At 44.1% G+C, this 18187-nt stretch overlaps 1 protein-coding gene across 1 annotated transcript in view; it reads right to left on the bottom strand.

Annotated features, from left to right (window-relative positions):
* The window catches only part of SLC6A13 (solute carrier family 6 member 13), a 40555-nt gene that overhangs the window by 8221 nt on the left and 14147 nt on the right, over nucleotides 1-18187 (bottom strand). Inside the window, exons 3-7 of the mRNA XM_081128400.1 lie at nucleotides 14957-15091; nucleotides 12478-12618; nucleotides 8746-8830; nucleotides 7942-8074; nucleotides 6952-7086 (exon numbers count right to left, since the gene is read on the bottom strand). Of these exons, the coding sequence (XP_080984526.1) occupies nucleotides 6952-7086; nucleotides 7942-8074; nucleotides 8746-8830; nucleotides 12478-12618; nucleotides 14957-15091 (629 nt within the window). The remainder of the gene's footprint in view (nucleotides 1-6951; nucleotides 7087-7941; nucleotides 8075-8745; nucleotides 8831-12477; nucleotides 12619-14956; nucleotides 15092-18187) is intronic.

The raw sequence follows: 18187 nt of genomic DNA, 5'->3' as shown, positions 1-18187 counted from the left end.
TAGCCTCCTGTCCCTGTGCTCACTGTGACTCCCGTCCCCAAGGAATTCTGTGAGGCAGAAGCTGCCACCAAGGAAAAGGGCTCAGAAGCAGACCAAGAAGGTGCCTGCTAGCAAGAAATAGCATGAGAGGTGGAAACACTGGGGGATTTTTTTAAACTTGAGGGAAATCATAATGGGAAGGGGGAGGGTCATCAGGATTTATTTCACAGCAAAAGAAGGATAAGATAGGAATGAAAAGAAAAAACCTGCAGACAAGAATGGGGGTATTTACAAAATTCAGTGTGATGACACAAAAGTTTGAGATGTTTTAGGTTTTGTTTTTTGTTTTTAATCTTCACTGAGGATATGTTTATTGATTTGAGAGAGGAAGGGGGGAACATTGATGTGAGAGAGAAACATCAGTCGGTTGCCTCCTGTATGCACCCTGACCAGGGGTCGAACCCAAAACCTGGGTATGTGCCCTGACCAGAAACGGAACCCACAACCTTTTGGGGTTTTTTTTTAATTTTTGTTTTTTATCTTCACCCTAGGATATTTTTTTTCCATTGCTTTTTCAGAGAGAGTGGAAGGGGGAGAAAGAAAGAGAAACATCAATTGGTTGCCCCCCCCACACGCCCCAACCGAGACCAGGGATTGCACATGCAACAGAGGTATGTGTCCTTGACCAGAATCGAACCCGGGGCCCTTCAGTCAGTGGGCTGACACTCTAACCACTGGGCCAAATTGGCCAGGATGAACCCTCAACCTTTTGGCGTACAGGTGATACTCCAACTAACTGAGCCATCCGACCGGGGCAGACATGTTTTCAATCATTTTTTCTTCTAAAACTCTGCCCCCCAGATACTGTAAGGATGGGCAACTCAGGAAAACTCACTGACCTCTGGTCTGAAGGTCAGCCTGTCTCTTTCCTTCCTGCTCACTCAGTGGATAACGAGGAGCTCTGAGCTTATACAGCAGGGATTTACCCCAGGGTCAGAGATGCAGGGCTGGGGAGCCATGCTTCTCTGCCTGGGGCTTACTTTGTCATGAGATCAGGTAATCTTTCCCAAACAGGCCATTCAAGCCTAGGAGGTTGGCTCCGTTTGCAGACGGACCCACACAGTACCAGGGAAACTGTCAAGTGCCCACAGAGATGTCTGTGGCTGCCCATATGCTGGCAGGGGATGCAAATCCTGTGGTTATAAAGTTTTGTAAACTCGGGCTTGGGAGGAAAAATTGTGACTTGGCAGTTTACCTCACCCTGCAGGGGACAGACTAAAACGGAGATGGGAGGAGAGGTTACTGAGAACAGAGAAAAATGCAGCAGGAGGGCTGAGAGTTCGGAGTGCGAGGGTCAGATGTGATGCCTCTGACTAAAGCCCCCTCACTGGGAACTTGGCAAGCCCAGCTCTCTGCACAGCTGCTGCCTGGCAAGCCTGCTGGGATAGGAGGAAGGAATGGGGTCAGAAGAAGGGCTGAAGGAACCAGCAGAGCAAGCTGTTCTGTTCCCACAGCAGGCGGCCGACTCCCTGCCCATGCCAGGAGCCCTGGTTTCTGGAACAAAGCTCCAATGTGTCTTTGGCTGGGGCAGAAGACTAACCAAGAATAAAACGAGTGTGAAGAACACTTGGTGGAGTGTGGGCAAAAAAAAATTCTCTGGGGCCACAGAGGAAGAGAGGGGGAGCTCTAGAAGGTCCAGGAGAGATGTTTTCAACTTTGAGCCCAACCCTAAGGGTTATTATATTTACTATTTTTAGGAAGGCAATAGTGTGTAATGGAAAAAGCCTGAGCTTTGCAGTCAGAATGAACTGGGTTCAATTACTAACTCTATTAATTACTAGCTGTAAGATCTTAGGCAAGTCACTTAACCTCTCTGAACCTTTTCTCATCAGGAAAATAGGTATAATGATAAATAAAATAATGTATGTAAAATGCCTAACACATAAATATTAGTTCCCTATCCCACCTTCTGGAATAATAAAAAACAAACTTTCAAATAATTCATATTCTTTGGAAAATGAATATCACGGTGATAAAGATAGTAGACTACCAAAGAGTACCTGGGGTGAAACCCAAGCTCCTCCACACACTAGTTTTGTGGTTTGGGACAAATCTCTTCAGTTTTCAAAGCTTCGATTCCTTCATCTGAAAAATGAGGCTAACACCTAACTCCCAGGATTAGTGGGAGGATTACACTGTGTCACCCCACTTAGTAAAGTGCCTGGCAAATAATCAGCACATGATCAGCGTGTCAGCTATTGCTGCTGTTTGCTGTTGTGCTACATATTTTTAAAAAGCAACCCATCTTTCAGTGATGATGAGGTCCCAGAGATTTCTTTTTTTAATATGAAGATCTAATTAGCTTTGTTAAGCAATTCATGAATCACGCAGTGTCCCTCTAGCAACTAGAAGGGTACTCTGATGGGCTTGCACAAGTGATGCCATTTTGGGTCTGTGGTTTTCTCTTTAATAGTGGTTGTGTTCATTGTTTTTTGTTTTGTTTTGTTTGTTTTATTAAAGTGAAAAATCATAAAGGCACTTTATCAAAGAAACACTGAAGGCCCTAGCTGGTTTGGCTCAGTGGTTAGAGCGTCAGCCCGAGACTGAAGTATCCTGGGTTTGATTCCAGCCAAGGGCACGTACTTTGGTTGCAGGCTTGATCCCTGGCCCTGGCCCGGGCACATGCAGGAGGCAACCAATTGATGTGTCTCTCTCACATTAATGTTTCACTCTCCCTTCCACTCTCTCTGAAAAGCAATGGGAAAACTATCCTCGGAATGAAGAGAAAGAAGAAAGAAAAAGAGGAAGGGAGGGGGGGAGAGAGGGAGGGAGGGATGGAGGGAGGGAGGGAGGGAAGGAAGGAAGGAAGGAAGGAAGGAAGGAAGGAAGGAAGGAAGGAAGGAAGGAGGAAGGAAGGAAGGAAGGAAGGAAGGAAAGAAAGAAAGAAAGAAAGAAAGAAAGAAAGAAAGAAAGAAAGAAAGAAAGAAAGAAAGAAAGAAAGAAAGAAAGAAAGAAAGAAGAAAGAAAGAAAGAAAGAAAGAAGAAAGAAAGAAAGAAAGAAAGAAAGAAGGAAGAAAGAAAGAAAGAAAGAAAGAAAGAAAGAAAGAAAGAAAGAAAGAAAGAAAGAAAGAAAGAAAGAAAGAAAGAAAGGGAAAAAGTGAAAGAAGAGAGAGAGAAGGGCTTTCTTGGAAATAGGTTGTGCTCTCAGAGAGAGAACTGGAGGGTAAATGTGTTCTCAGGGGGTCTCTAAAGAACTCGGCAGTAGGTGTTTGGGATCCTCACTGTAGCACAAGGCCTGTGACATCAGTGAAGGAAGCTGGCTACTTGGAAACTACTTCCCCCGTCTTCTATTTGCCCCCCCCCCCCCCCCCCCCCCCCCCCCCCGGCTGCACTCCACCCTTTTCCTGCTTTTGTGCCAGAGGAGGCCGACCTGTCAGATTGTACCGTGGACACCCTCGCCTCCTTTGCGTCTCCGTGGGCTCAGGCAGTGGGAGTATCTGCAGGAGACGGGAGGCCAGAAGGTAATTCTTAGTGCTTATTCCCACAGTTCATCCCATGGATTATTTGTCCTTGGACAGGGTCCTCATTTAGCCTGAAGGAACAAGTTATTTGGTTCAAAAACACTACCATCCAGGCAATGGGGATGGGAAAGCCAGTTCTCAATGGGAATGTGAGAGAGCCAAACATTCCTACTGTTTTCTTCTCTTTTCCCAATTGTCAGGAAAAAGAAAGAAGGTGGTGCCACTTGCCCCACCTCCACCCCACAACAGACCAAAACTTAATTGCAGTTGTCAGCCCCTCCCAGGAATGTGACTTTAAGCCAGTCGGGTTTAGAGGTCATCTGCCCTCTAAAGACCCCTGCTACCCTTTCCCAAACAAAGGTGCCCCTGCTAGAAACTTTTCTTTTGCTAATAACTTCTCTATCCTGCCCAGTCTCTGCCCACAATAACCTTCCAGTTTGTACACTTCTTGGAGCACTCTTCAATTTACTAGATGGGATGCTGCCCAATTCATAAATCTTTCTTTTTAAAACAATTTTATTTTTATTTTTCAATTACAGCTGACATGCATTATTATATTAGTTTCAGGTGTACATGAGGTCCCACAGATTTCAATGTACCATATCAAAATAAAACAACTCATTCTAACCAATGGTTGCAACCTCCTCCCTAGATAAAGCCTTCATTAGAATAGTTACCATAGAGATTTAAAAGATTTTACAAAGGCTCTTTGGACACCCTGCCCCCAGTCCCTGCCCTTACCAATCTACCAAAGTGCAGTAGGACAGACAAAAGAAAAGAAACAAGTGCTCAAATAAAGCACACACTGCACCAGCGACATCCTGAGTCTCCAGTGGCCATTCCCCAGGGGAAAGAGGCGAGCCCTGGGGAGCACCAGGACCAGCAGCAACCCACTGGGCACACGGAAAGCCTGGCAGGAGAAAAGGAAACCAGATAACCCAGCACTGTCTCTTCCTGGCTCCCCACTCCCACACCGAGTGCTTAACAGAGAAATGTCTTTGGTCTTTGTGTTGGCAGACAGGAATTTTGCACCTTTCTCAAGTGCCAGGCAAATGCCAGCTGGAATTATCACACTTCCTGCGGAGTGCCAGCTACATTCAATTAGTGCTCTGTCGGGTCTGCTCACAGACAGCAAGGGCCTCACTTCAGCGTGGGACCAGGACCAGGCAGCTAATAAGGCCGGCAGCTCAAAAGCTCAGGACCAAGCCTGGCTCTTGAAACATTACCCCCCCCCCCCCCCCATAGCCTCAGAGGACTTGGAAGACATATGCTCGCTGCACACCTACTGCTGGCTGGGGTTGGAAGGATGGTACCCTGGAGAGCGGATTTCAAAGAGGTCTTATTCCCTGCAGTAACCCAGACACAGAACAATGGCCTTATTAACCCTGAGTTGAAAGCTACCTGGCCCACCTTCTTTATGTTTGCTGGAAGATATACATACAGATGGGGACTTTGCCTTCAAGAGATTATAAAGTATGTGGAATTTGTCATCATTCAGACCTGGATTCTGGGTGTAGTTGAGAGGATGGAAAGTTCTTTAAGTTCTCTAGGCCTTAATTTCTTTATCAATAAGGATACTTTGTTGATCTGCTGTGAGGATTGGCTGAAATAATGCATGTAAACCTTTTAATGCCAGGGACACTGTAAGCACTCAATAGTTACCAGCTATAAATTGCCGATCAGGACAAACAAGGCATTGATCACAGAAGCCATAAAGCAGTTCCAGAAGTACTGGACCCTCTCTCCTTTTCTCTCTCAGCCTACCTGCCTGTCTCCTGGCCTGAATATGTCCCCTCCTTCCCAGCCTGACCTCCAAACAAAGGTGGGCTTTGTAGCTCAGCCACACCTATGGTTCACTCCTCTGCTGCTCCAGAACCACAGTGGTTCCCTCTTGCATAGGGGATCCAAGCCTAACTCTGTACCTGTCCTTCAAAGCCTTCCCTCAACCCTACTGCCCCAAACCTCCTGCTGGCTGCCTACTCTCCATCACAACCCTTTGGTTCCAGATAAACCAAAGGACGCATGAGTCACAAAATAAAAATACACTTTGTTTGGCCTGCCACTTGCTGTGTGACCTTGGGCTGCATTTGCTCATCTGTGCAATGAGGGGTTTGCACTGGATCAACTCTGGAGCCCTTTTGGCTCCAATGGCTATGGCTCTACAATGGCTTTGGCTCTACAGTTTGATGCCAAAGCCAGACTGCAACCCTGTGCCCCACGTGGAGATGACACGGCAGCAATCTGTATCGCTTTTATGACTAAGAAATAAAAGGAGGAGGAAAAGCTCATGGCCCACCAGAAGATCATTGAGAAATACCCAGGACACAAGGCTACTTGACTCCAGGGGGACGTCTCTGACTGCGGGAGCCCCGGCAGCCCTGGTGGAATTCAGGATGGAAGAACCCATAACTCTGCCAGAGTGGCTGGGACACTGAGGATAATTGAGCTTCTGGGTCAGCCCAAATTCTGCACAAGGGGGAGCCATTGCCTCTGTGTGAACTGAGTCCCTCTGAGGGACTGTGCAGACATGTGCCACTCCCTTTCCTCTTGCTCCCCCCAGCAGTTTCAGTGACTGTGCTGGTGCCTCACTATTTAAAACGTTTGAACAGCCGTCCACATGTTCATCTTCTCCGTCCTGGGCACCTCCTGCACCGTCTCCTCAGGGCCCCTGTCACAGACAGAGAGCCTCTCCAGCACCAGGGATGCTTAACTTGTACACATGCTCCCCAGGGAGGAAGGCAGGGCTTGGAGCGTAACACGTCCTAGGGGCTCTGGGGGAAGCTCACCCGCACTCCCCAGCCTCCACACCTCCTGGCTTTGCCAGCTTTCACAATGGCTGCCAAACGGAAGAGGAAAAGAAACCCTACAGAGACAGTGGCTTCTTAATTCAAGCCCTGCCTTACAAGCCTGTCCAGTCAGCAAGCAGCCCCGCCCCCTCCCAGGGAGGGCGGAGAAGAAGCTGGCTGAGGGGAGGGTAGAGCCGGGCAACCGAGAGCAAACCGGACACCAGCCCAGCTGGTGCGGGGAGCTGCTGGGGACCGGGGCCTGGAGATGGGCCTTCTGACAGAGCGAGGAACCAGAGCTGCTAGTACAGGATTAAGAAACAGAGAGGAAGCTGGGTGTGAAATAAGATTGCCAAGGTGAAAATGCAGAGGGGGTGGACAGATGTGGGGAAATGGGCCCCCCTACCTTGTGAGTAAAGGCTATAAGTGACATATTTGCTTCCCTTGAGAAATATTACGAAGGCCTCAGGGTCTCCTGGCTTTCCTGGCAGCTGTGAGCCAAGGAGGGGGACCACAAACAGCTGCTAACAGATGTCTGCAACCATCCCACCCACCGTGGATGCTTTAGGGTTGGGCCTGGAGCAGGGATGGCCCATCAGAGCACAGGGAAGGTCTGTAGCTCAAGCACCTCCAGAGCCACGTGACAGCCCTTGCCTGTGGCTTCTTACCTGGGGATCCCACAGACGGGTGAGGTTTGGATACAAGTAAAACTGAATCCCTTGGGCTGCCCCAGGCAGTGTCACCCCTCGAATTAGCAGGACCACCAGCATGAGGTAAGGGAATGTGGCTGTGAAGTACACCACCTGGCCAAGGGGTAGATGAGAGATAAGAAACATGTGAGTAGGAGAGAGGGGGCTGGAGGCAGGAGCTCCCCACCTACAGAAGAGGTCAGAGGAGTTCATCTGCTCCACCCCTCTCACCCCAGCAGCTGTCCAGTTCTACCTCCCCCATGCTATGAGCCTACAGCCTCTCCTCTCTCTTCCCCCTCCAGCCTGAAGCACTCATCCTCCCTGGACACAAACCCAGTAAATCTTTGTTGAGTGACTAAATGAACTTAGGCATTCTCCCAAGTATGATTGGAACTGTGGCAAGGGTTGCCAAGTGTGAAAGGGTCTGTAATACATGATCCCTGTCTTCACAGAGTTTACAAGTTCAGTGCAACCAGGTGCCAGATTAGGAAGGAAGCCTTAGCAGAGGCCTCCAAAGCAAGAGCCCAGAACTCAGAATGCCCTTCTAACACTTATACACTCTAGGGCAAAGAGTTCCTCCAACTGCCCAGGTTGACTGAGAATCATTTTGAGACTAATGGTCTTAATGGAATTCTTTTTTCAAAGAAATGTTGAATGGACTAGGGAGCCATGAACTACATTTGATTTGCAATATGCCCACATATGTGGTATATACCAAGATCAAATTCTTCTAGAAGTCTCTCTTTCTCTTCTCCCTCAGTTCCATTTAATTTCCCCAAAGACCAGAAGGACTTGGGATCAAACCCAAGAGAGGCACAGAATCAAGGAAGGGCAAGACATAAAAATCTTTGTTGGGTCATCCCCTCCTATCCCTGACTAAGTTACAACTTAGGGGTTTTCTGGGTAACTGAACCCCACTGAGGGCAGGGTGTCCTGGGATGGGAAAGCCAGGAGCCCTCCAACACAGACCTTGCCGGTGGACTTGACCCCCTTCCAGATGCAGAAGTAGCAGATGACCCAGGCAAGCAAGAGGCATATGGCTAGTTCCCAGCGCAGGGCCCCCAGGTGCTGGATGCCATCAGAGATCTTCAGGACCCGCCTCCTGGGGAGAGAAGGTTGAGCTGGGCTCCACTTTTGCTGCCAGCCTCCATTGCACAGCCCTTGTGTCTCAGGCAGCAGAGCCATGCCTCCAGGCTCTTGTCCAAAGGCTTGTCAGCTCTTGTCACCTGAATCCATGAGGGTCTCCTTTGCCCAGAGATGAGAGTAGATATAAAGTGAGGCAAATATAAACTGTTCCCAGGTAAGTTTGCTCTAGAAGGCTGAGTACCAGTTTAACCTAGAAAAGGAGGTGCAAACACATATTTTCTCAACCAGGGTTTTAGTATGTTCTGATATGAGGAATCATGCCCTCGATGAGTATCAGTGTTGGGGGAGGGGAAGATAGGAGACAATGCACACGCAGCTCAAGAGAGGAGGGTAGTTAGGGTGTGGACACACATGCATGTGCACTAACATGGGGGTGGACAGTGGGGGAAGAAAGGCAGGAGAGCTGCAAAATTCTGAAGAGAGTTGCAAAATTCTCATCTCTGAAACCTGTTCTGCACTAACCACAAATATGGGCACAGCAGAAAAAAGCCACTTAGGTGACAGGGCCACCAAAGAAGGAAAAATAAATTCTTCCCTTGTTGTCCATTGAGCTTCACCACTGCATGAACCCATCCCACAAATGTGGTCACATAACCCACAATGGGATAAAAAACAGGCCTCACTTACTCCCAGAACTCGATGACAGGAGAGGTGGCATTCTCAGAGGTCATATTCAGGGAGCCATTGGTCCTCTGGAACTCCACACAGTGTTCTACTCATGGGCCCCAGGGGAGGAAGCAAGAGAAAAATCATTAGTCTTTGGAGTGAGATTTTAGGAGAATGGGAGTGAGGTATCTGGAAGGAATTGGGCTGAGGTTGTCTAAACAAAATATCTTTAAACACATAACCTCAACAAACCCACACCATCCTCTCCCACATGCTTTTAATTGTCGGTTTCTAAATGTTAGGATGCATATCCTTACTACAGCATGACCAGATGGCATCAGGAAAGATGCTCTGCATGCCACCTGCTTTAAAGTATACAAATATTTCCAGGTAACTGCTGTGTGTAAAGTCACAACCTTTGAGGAATAAGAAGAAGTCTTCTAGCCCTGGCTGGTTTTGCTCAGTGGTTAGCGTGTCAGACAGCAGACTGAAGGGTCCCGGGTTCGATTCCAGCCAAGGGCATGTACCTGGTTGCAGGCTCAATCCCTGGCCCTGGTCAGGGTGCCTGAGGGAAGCAACCAATCAATGTGTCTCTCTCACATCGATGTTTCTCTCTCTCTCTCTCCCCCTTCCACTCTCTCTGAAAAGCAATGGAAAAATGGAAAAAAAATCCTTGAGTGAGGATTAAAAAAGAAAAAAAAGAAGAAGCTTTTTAGGGAAGTTACACAGTCAAGTTGCTGAAGAGCACAGGGACAGGTGCGAGAAAGCCCTGGCTGGAATCCAGTTATTCACTTCACTGTGTGGGTCTCTAAGCCTCACATTCTTCATTTCTCAAATGGACACAGGAAAATCCATTTGCAGGATGGATAGGGGATTAAATGAAAACATGTCTGTAAAGCACTCAATAAGTAGTGGCTCTTAATTATCTGTACATGACTTTGGAGTTTCACAAAGCGTGTTTACATTGATTTTTATAGTTTATTAGTACAATAATCTTCAAATATATTAAAACAGATAGTGTTTTTCCCATTGTACAGATGAAGAAATTGAGTCTGCTTAGAAATGGCCTGTCTTAGCTTGTAAGTGACTGAGGACTAGAATCCAGTCCAGTGAGTTGTGTACATTCCATCATCGAAACCAGTCCAGTGAGTTGTGTACATTCCATCTTCGAAACACCCAGAATCTGATCTTTCTGGTCACCACCACTACCACCACCCTCGTGCTGGTCGCCATCACCTCATGCTTCCCCACTGGCTTCCAATCTCTACTCTGGCCTCCCTAGCCAAATCTCCATCCAGCAGAGTGACATTGTTAAAATTTACATCACATTTTATGGACGTAAATTCAAAACTCTCCAATGGGTTTCCTATCCCACTCAGGGGAAAAAGCCAAAACCCCTATAATCACCTCTAAGGCCCCATTTAATCTACCCATCAAACCTGGCCTCACTTCCCACTGCTCCCTTCTCACCTGCTCCAGCCACACAGAGCCCTTGTTGTTCCTCGGGTGCTATAGGCACTGGTACTCCGGGACCCCTGACTGGAGGTCCCTTCTACCTAGTGTCCATTTCCTGCTGTCTCGATGGCTCACTTCCCACCCTCCTTTAGAGCATTACTCGTGTCAGCTTCTTAGTAAACCTGCACTGATGACCCATTTAAAATTATACCCCATCCCTAAAACTCCCAACCTCCTCCTTGTTTTACCTTTCCCCACAGCACTTCTTCTAACATGATACCTACTGCTCAATTATTTCGTTTATGGTCTGTATCCTGTCACTAGAATGGCAACTCCATGCAGGCAGGGACCTTCGCTTTTGTTCATCACCACATCCCAGTTCTTAGAACAGAGCCTGGCATAGTCGGAGCTCAATAATATCTGTTGAAGGACAATGCCAGTCAAGCACTCTTTCTGCTAGACATGTCACTTTCCTTGAAGCTTCAGCACACCACAAAAAGCATCTCATCTTGACAAGACAGGGCGTCCTGCACTATTTCAAGATGCTAGGCTTGGAGTAAAACCAGATTCACTAGGAGAAATGTCCAAAATGTCAGGAAGCAAAAGACTTAGGTATTGCATTTGCCTCAGAATTATCTCAGAGACACCCCCCAACTCCCCACCTAATCTTGGTATATGTCATGCAAAGAAAATATTAGAATATAACATCTCTTTAAAACTTGATTCACTCAACAAATATTTTGAGTGCTTGTGCTGTAGCCAGCACTGTGCCTGGCACAAAGGCCATAGAGATAAAGACATCTTTTCTGCCTTCAAGTTCTTGCTGATCTGTGGACAAGCCAGACCAACAGACAGACAGAAAGCATGTAGGAGCCACAGCAGGGCCAAGGTGAGTGCAGGTACTGCCAAGAAGCGAATGCACCTTCAGATGGCAGGGGAAGTACCTCCAAGATTTGAATTTCACTCAAAAAATAGTGGGATAGAGGTGGTGGCAGGGATCGGCCAGGGACTGCCTGGAAAGGAAGCATAAAGTCTGAGGGCATGAGGGGCCTTGAACATGACGATAACCAATGCAGAAATGTGCCTTCCTGGCCAGTAACAGATTAAAACTCCAGAGCTGAGTCTTAATCTGTTCAGAATTAACCTTCAGAGCTGAGTGACTTATCTGAACCAGAAAACTTTATCCAAGCACAGGTAGGGTCTCACTGACAGGCTCTGAGAGGTATCTGGGCAATGAGAGCAGGATGTGGTGCTGAGACCCAAACAGGACATGTCCAGTGTGCTCTTCATCTGCACTGTCCAAAGGGTGGCCACCAGCCACACGTGGCTCTTTATGTTTAAATTAACTAATATTAAATTAAAATTTTAAAAATTCAGTTCACACACACAAGCCACATTTCAAGTGCTCAACAACCACATGTTGGCTACCATTCCAGATAGTACTTCATCACAGAAAGCTCTTTTGGATAGCACTACCCTAGGTAGGTTTTTCTGTTCATTTGTTTGTTTGTTAACCCTCACCCGAGGATATTTTTTCCATTGCTTTTCAGAGAAAGAGTGGAAGGGAGGGAGGCGGGGGGTGGGGAGAGAGAGAAACATCGATGTGAGAGAAACACATAGATTGGTGGCCTCCCACACGCGCCTCAACCAGGTGTGGGGAACAAATCCACAATTCAGGTACGTGCCCTTGACCAGGAATTGAACCTGTGACCCTTTGATGCACAGGCTGATGCTCTACCCACTGACCCACACCAGCCAGGGCTACCCTAGGTAGTTTTAGTTTTTTGTTAATTTCAATTCATTAGACTCAGTAGTTCTATTGCCACAGGTGGCTCTTGTAGTCTTATAGGCACAAGAAAAAATTAATTGCTATTATAAATTATATTGATGACATACAAAATAGTTCATTCCCTGGTTAAATCCAGATGAATTGTGAGTTGGAAAGACCTAAAACAGTATCAGAGAGAAGGCAAGAGAAACAAAAAAATGAACAAGCAATATATACATACATCAAACTAACAATATTTCAAACTGGAATAAATAAATAGCTAAACTACATAAATAGTTCTATTTGCATAATACATGAATTCATAATACATTAATTGAATACATTTTTCCTGTGATGCTGGTGAAATCTCACTCTTATCTTTGGTGTAAGATCTCCATGATCCATTTGGCAGGTTTCTAGGGAGTCCCAAATTATGGTTGGGATTTGTGCTGCCAGGGATATAGGGACAATCCCACTCCTGGTTCATGGGGCAGAGCAGCTGGAGGAAATGGACCCGGAGGGAACCTTACCTGTATTCCACTCATGGCGGCAGCTTCCCCAGGGAAGGTCGATGGTGAAGCTGCTAAAGAGGTAGAAGAGGGCCCAAGCCAAGACGATGATGTAGTAGGCGTTGAGGAGGATGAGGACCACCTGGGAGGCGTAGCCGATGCCTGCAGGGGAAAGGGGCAGAATTGGGCTGGGACTGTGGACAGATTTCTCACAAGCTACCCACCCCTGCTTAGGAGAGGGTTTGTGTTCCACTGCCAGTGTCCTAAAACAAGAAGTGCTGGAGCCTAGGCTCCTGGCTCTCTCCTCTCGCTCCCCTGCAGGCAGGAGTGTGCAGCATCCTCCAGCAGCCCTTTCCAGATCAGAAGGGGACGTTTCTCCCAGCCTTCTGCTGTCCTATCCTGGCTTCCTGTGCTCTGTCATCTTTATTAGGTTCTGAAAGTTCACTAACTCAAAGTTATTCTTTTAAAATATATCTTTCTTGATTTCAGAGAGAGGAAGGGAGAGAGGGAGAGAAGAACATAAATGATGAAAGTCATTGATTGGCTGCCTCCTGCACGCCCCTGACTGGGGATCAAGCCCGCAACCCGGGCATGTGCCCTGACCAGGAATTGAACCGTGATCTCCTGGATCCTAGGTTGACACTCAACCGCTGAGCCACGCCCGGCTGGGCTCAAAGTTATTTTAAAAATGCATAGACTAACTGTGAGATTCCAATAGTTAATGTTCCCCAAAATTAGTCTGATATATTTCTGAAATATAAAAACACATGTTAAGAGCAGGAAGGCAATTCACATAGGAGAAAATACAAATAGATCCACCCTAATAATTGCAGGTATGCAAAATCAAGCAATACTGAGGTACCATTCTACATCTACAGCCTGAGTGAAATTTTTTACAGATGATATAACTCAGTAATTTCCAAACTTGTCTGCATATTAGAATTACTTGGGGATATTTTTAAAATTCCAAAGCCCAGACCAGATCCCAGACCAATTAAGTCACAATCTGAGGGTGTGGTACAGACCTCAGGATGTTTTGAAGGTCCCCAGGTGATTCCAATATGCAGACAAGTTTGGGTACCACACAAATTCAGAGTTGTTAAAGACAGAAAGGAAAGATGCTTACTCATGTGCAATAACACTGTAAATCAGTATAACACTTCCACAGGACAATTTAATAAGCCAGATTAAGAGACATCAACTTGATCGTCCATTTGATCCAGTGATCCTAATCCTGCAAACTTATGCCAAAGAAATAATTCCAAAAAAGGGGGGAATCTATCCCAACAAATATACATGATAGCAGAATATAAAAATTTTGTAAGTAATTTAAAATAAGAAAAAGCCCAAAACAAAGAACTGTTAAATAAATTATGCTATATCTACTTGATGTAAGTTTATATAATCATTAAATGATTGTTGTGTAGAAAATGGAAAATAGCACTAACTGTAAAACAGAGCTATAAACTGTGTATATTCCATGTTAATAGATATGTAAACTCTATATAGACAAAAAGAGTGAAATAAACCCTCCAAACTGGAAACAATCCAAATATTCTTCAATGGGTGAGTGGTTAAATAAACTGTGATATATCCATACCATACAATAAAAAGGAATGAACTATTGATACAAGAACAAGCTGGATGAATCTCAAGGGCATCATGCTGAGTGAAAAAGCCAATCTCAAAAAGTTATATTTTGTATGTTTCCATCTATATAACATTCTCAAAATGGCAAAATTATAGAGACAGAGAAGGTTAGGGGTGGGAAGGGAGAAGGTAATGTGACTACAGAGGAAGAGTATGGCAGATCTTTGTGGCAATGGAACAGTTCGGTATCTTGATTGTGGTGGCAGTTACACAAAACTACCTACAGAGAGTGATAAAATTACACAGAATTATACAAATGAGTCTGAATAAGGTTTGTGGATAGTACCAATGTCAATTTCCAGGTTGTAATATTGTTCCATAGTTATGTAAGATATTACCATTGGGGAAAACTTCGTGAAAGGTACACCTCATCTTTCTGTACTATTTTTGCAACTTTCTGTGAATATATAATTATTTCAAAATAGAAACTTAAGAAAAATCCTACATAGAGAGAAATACTGAAATAAAAAACCCTGAATTTTAAATAGTTGTTGTATCAAGGTGGTAGAATTATTAATGATATTTTTCCCATTTAAAATTCTTTTAAAATGTGTGACAATTGATTAAACATATTTTGAAAATACAAAATAATTGTTATATATTTTTAAAACATATAACTAAAATAGCTTGTACTCTACTTTTTTAACCTGAAGCCTTTGCCCCACCCTCATCACCATCTTCTCCATTAGCTGATGTACTGGGCGATTAGCTCAATATTGGGCCCACAAATGGAGGGTTTAACATACAGAGTCTTATCTCAATCAGCACAGCTGCTAAACTGCTCAGTCACTGCAAATAGGTTTATAACCCCAAATGCAGATTCCCTGGAATCAGGCACACAGCTACTCACCTTCAAAGATGGGGCAGATCTTCCTCCAGGCTGTGATGCCTCCCTGGCTAGTGTACTGGCCCAGCGCTGTCTCCAAGAGGAAGATGGGAATGCCACAGGTGAAAAGGAAGATGAGGTAGGGGATGAAAAAAGCACCTGTGGGTGAGAAACAGGCTGTTCGTTACCTGGCATAGCCTCCTCATGGTCCATATTCCTAGTTTCCCATAGCCACCCATACTACCCATTAGAATCCTAGGGGTGCGGGTCATGAAAAACCGCAGGAGTCATCTGTCCAGGTGCCTGGAACCATAGCAGAGATAAAGAATCACCAAGTTACATAGAACCTAACCAGTCCCTTTTTTTTCCATTTTGAAATTTCAATCTATACCCACCAAGATTTGCTTCAATCAAACATCAATTACTGCCTAAATAACACATAACTTGTGGCAATAACAAGGAGCTCGCTGAATGATGGATATCCAGGAGCATTAACACAGCCCATAGACTATAATTCTTTTCAAGGAAATGATTGCTCTTAGTGTTAGGAACTTTTAGGGTGCTGAAATCACATTTCCCTTTAGTAACCCTTTCTGCTTTTGTTTCACAATCATTGGATGAGACAAGTCTCCTGATTCTAGGAGTGCTAACATTTTCTCCAGCATGGGTGGACCTTTATCTGCTGGCAAAGTAGACAGGGGAGTTCATAGAGTACCAGAGAGGAGGGACCTGCACAGAGAGAGAGATACAAATATCTGCAGAGGGTCCCCTTCTAGCTTTCAACTGAGTACTGGTCAGCACTTAAGTGTGAGGAAACTACCTAAGGTGAGGGGGGAGAAAGGCATTCAAAAGATTGAGATTATGGTGCTTATACAGGGCTAGGAAGAGTGACTGTTCCAACTAGCCAGGCTGGATAATTTCAGGACTCAAGGACATTGAGAAGAGAAGGTATTTCCTCAGTAGTGGACATAATTATCCCTAGATTGAGCACAACTCTGGTTCTGCCTAAAGGATCTTAAAAAGCAAAACCCAAAGGATCAAATAACTTCACTGGTCTCAGAAAAAAGCTCAAGAATGTTTATAGAAATACAAAATACTCAGCAACCAGTAAGGCAAAAATCACCAGATCTGGCATCCAATCAAAAATTACCAGGAAAATATTACTCAGAATTAGTATATAAATCAATCAATTGAAGTCAACCCATAAGTTGCACAGATATTAGAATAAGTAGGTGAGAACATTAAGATAGTTATTATAATTGAATTCCACATGTTCAAAAAGTTAGACAGAGAATAAAAGATATTGAAAAGATCCAAATCAAACTTCTAGAAATAAAACCCAAAATGCATGAGATAAAAGGTACAATGGCCCTGGCCAGTATTGCTCAGTGGTTAGAGTGCCTTCTCATGCACTGAAGGGTCTCGGGTTTGATTCCCAGTCAGGGCACATACCCAGGTTGTGGGTTGGATCCCTAGTCAGGGCGTGTGTGTAAGGCAACTGATTGATGTTTCTTTCTCACATCGATGTTTCTCTCTCTCTCCCTCTCCCTTCCTCTCTCTCTCGAATCAATGAAAAACATATCCTTGTGAGGATTTAAAAGAGAAAAATACAATGGCTAGGATTAATGGCAGATTAGACATAGCAGAAGAAAAGATTAGTGAACTTGAACCACAGAAGCAGAAATTATCCAAAATAAAATACAGAGAAAAAAGAGAATTAGAAAACAAACAAACAGGTGTCAGTTAACTTCAGAACAACTTGAAGCAGCCTAATATATTTGTAATTGAAACCCTGAAGGAGATAAAAGAGAGAGAGGGGTCAAAATTTTTTGAAGAAATAATGGCTGAAAATTCTTCAAATTTGATGAAAACTATAAATCCACAGATACAAGAAGCTCAATGAGCCCCCAAATAAGAAACCTGAACAAGAGTCATTATAATAAAATTATTTAAAGCCGTGATTAAGAGTTTTTAAGAAGAAATCTTCAAAAGAAACGGGGGAGGGGGGCGGAACACATGTAAAGAGGAACAAAGATAAGGAAGCCATCATTATTTCTCATTGGAAACAATGCAAGTGAGACAAGAGTGATGAGGGAGCACATTTGTTAAAGCACTGAAGGAAAAACCTGTCAAGCTAGAATTCTATACCTAATAAATAAAACCAGAAAGAATTCATCACCAGTAAGCAGATTTGCACTGCAAGAAATATTCAAGAAAGTCCTTCAGGCAGAGGGAAATGATGCCAGAGAGAACTATGAATATATACAGAGGAATGATGAACATCAGAAATGTTAACTATATATATAAGTAAACATATAAGAACTTTTCTTTATTATTCAAATCTCTTTGAAAGATAATTGACTGATTAAATGAAAATAATAACAACGTTATGTGGAGTTTATAACATGAAAAAGTAAAGTGTGTAACAGCAAGAGCACAAAGGTCAGGAGGAGAGAAATGGACGTGTATTATTGTGAGGTTCTTATTTGTAAAGGGGTATGTCACTTCAAGGTAAACTGTGAAAAGTTAAAGATGCATATTACAAAACCTAAAGCAATCACTAAACTAGCACAACAAAGAGTAATCGCTAATAAGCCAACAAGGAAGAAAGCTGATAATGAAATAATAAAAAATATCTAATTAATCTAAAACAGCGATTTTCAAAAGGTATGCCACAAGAATTTTTAAAACATGCAATACCTGACTATTTAATCAGGGGCACTGACTTCTTTTCCCTTAAATTGTCAAATAAAAAAATGACAGCAGCCAACACAATAGCCATCTGGTGTGAATGAATCAAAATTATGCCTGTTTTTTTGTCGGACTGGCAAAAACTATATTTTTTGGTGTGCTGCAGAATTTAAGTAATTAGTTTATGTGTGCCATGAGATGAAAAAGGTTGAAAATCACTGATCTAAAAGAAGGCAGAAAGAGACAAAAAGGGAAAGAAAGGACTGATAGAACAAGTAGAAAACAAATAGCAAAATGATAAATTTAAATTTAACTAACAAATTGGTAATTACAAAATAGTCATGAGGATGTAAAGCACAGCATAGAGAATACAGTCAATAATATTGTAGTAACTATGTATGATGCCAGGTGGGTACTACAATTATCAGGGACATCACTTAATAAATTATATAATTGTTTAACCACTATGCTATAAACCTGAAATTAAATAAAATACTGCTGAATGTAAACTGTAATTGAAAAAATGAAATTTTTAAAAATTTAAACTTATCTATATGGATAACT

This window comes from Miniopterus schreibersii (assembly GCF_964146895.1).
Source record: "Miniopterus schreibersii genome assembly, chromosome: 2".
NCBI lineage: Eukaryota > Metazoa > Chordata > Mammalia > Chiroptera > Miniopteridae > Miniopterus > Miniopterus schreibersii.
Note: the sequence above shows the minus strand (reverse complement) of the source record. Positions and strands in the feature narration are given on the sequence as shown.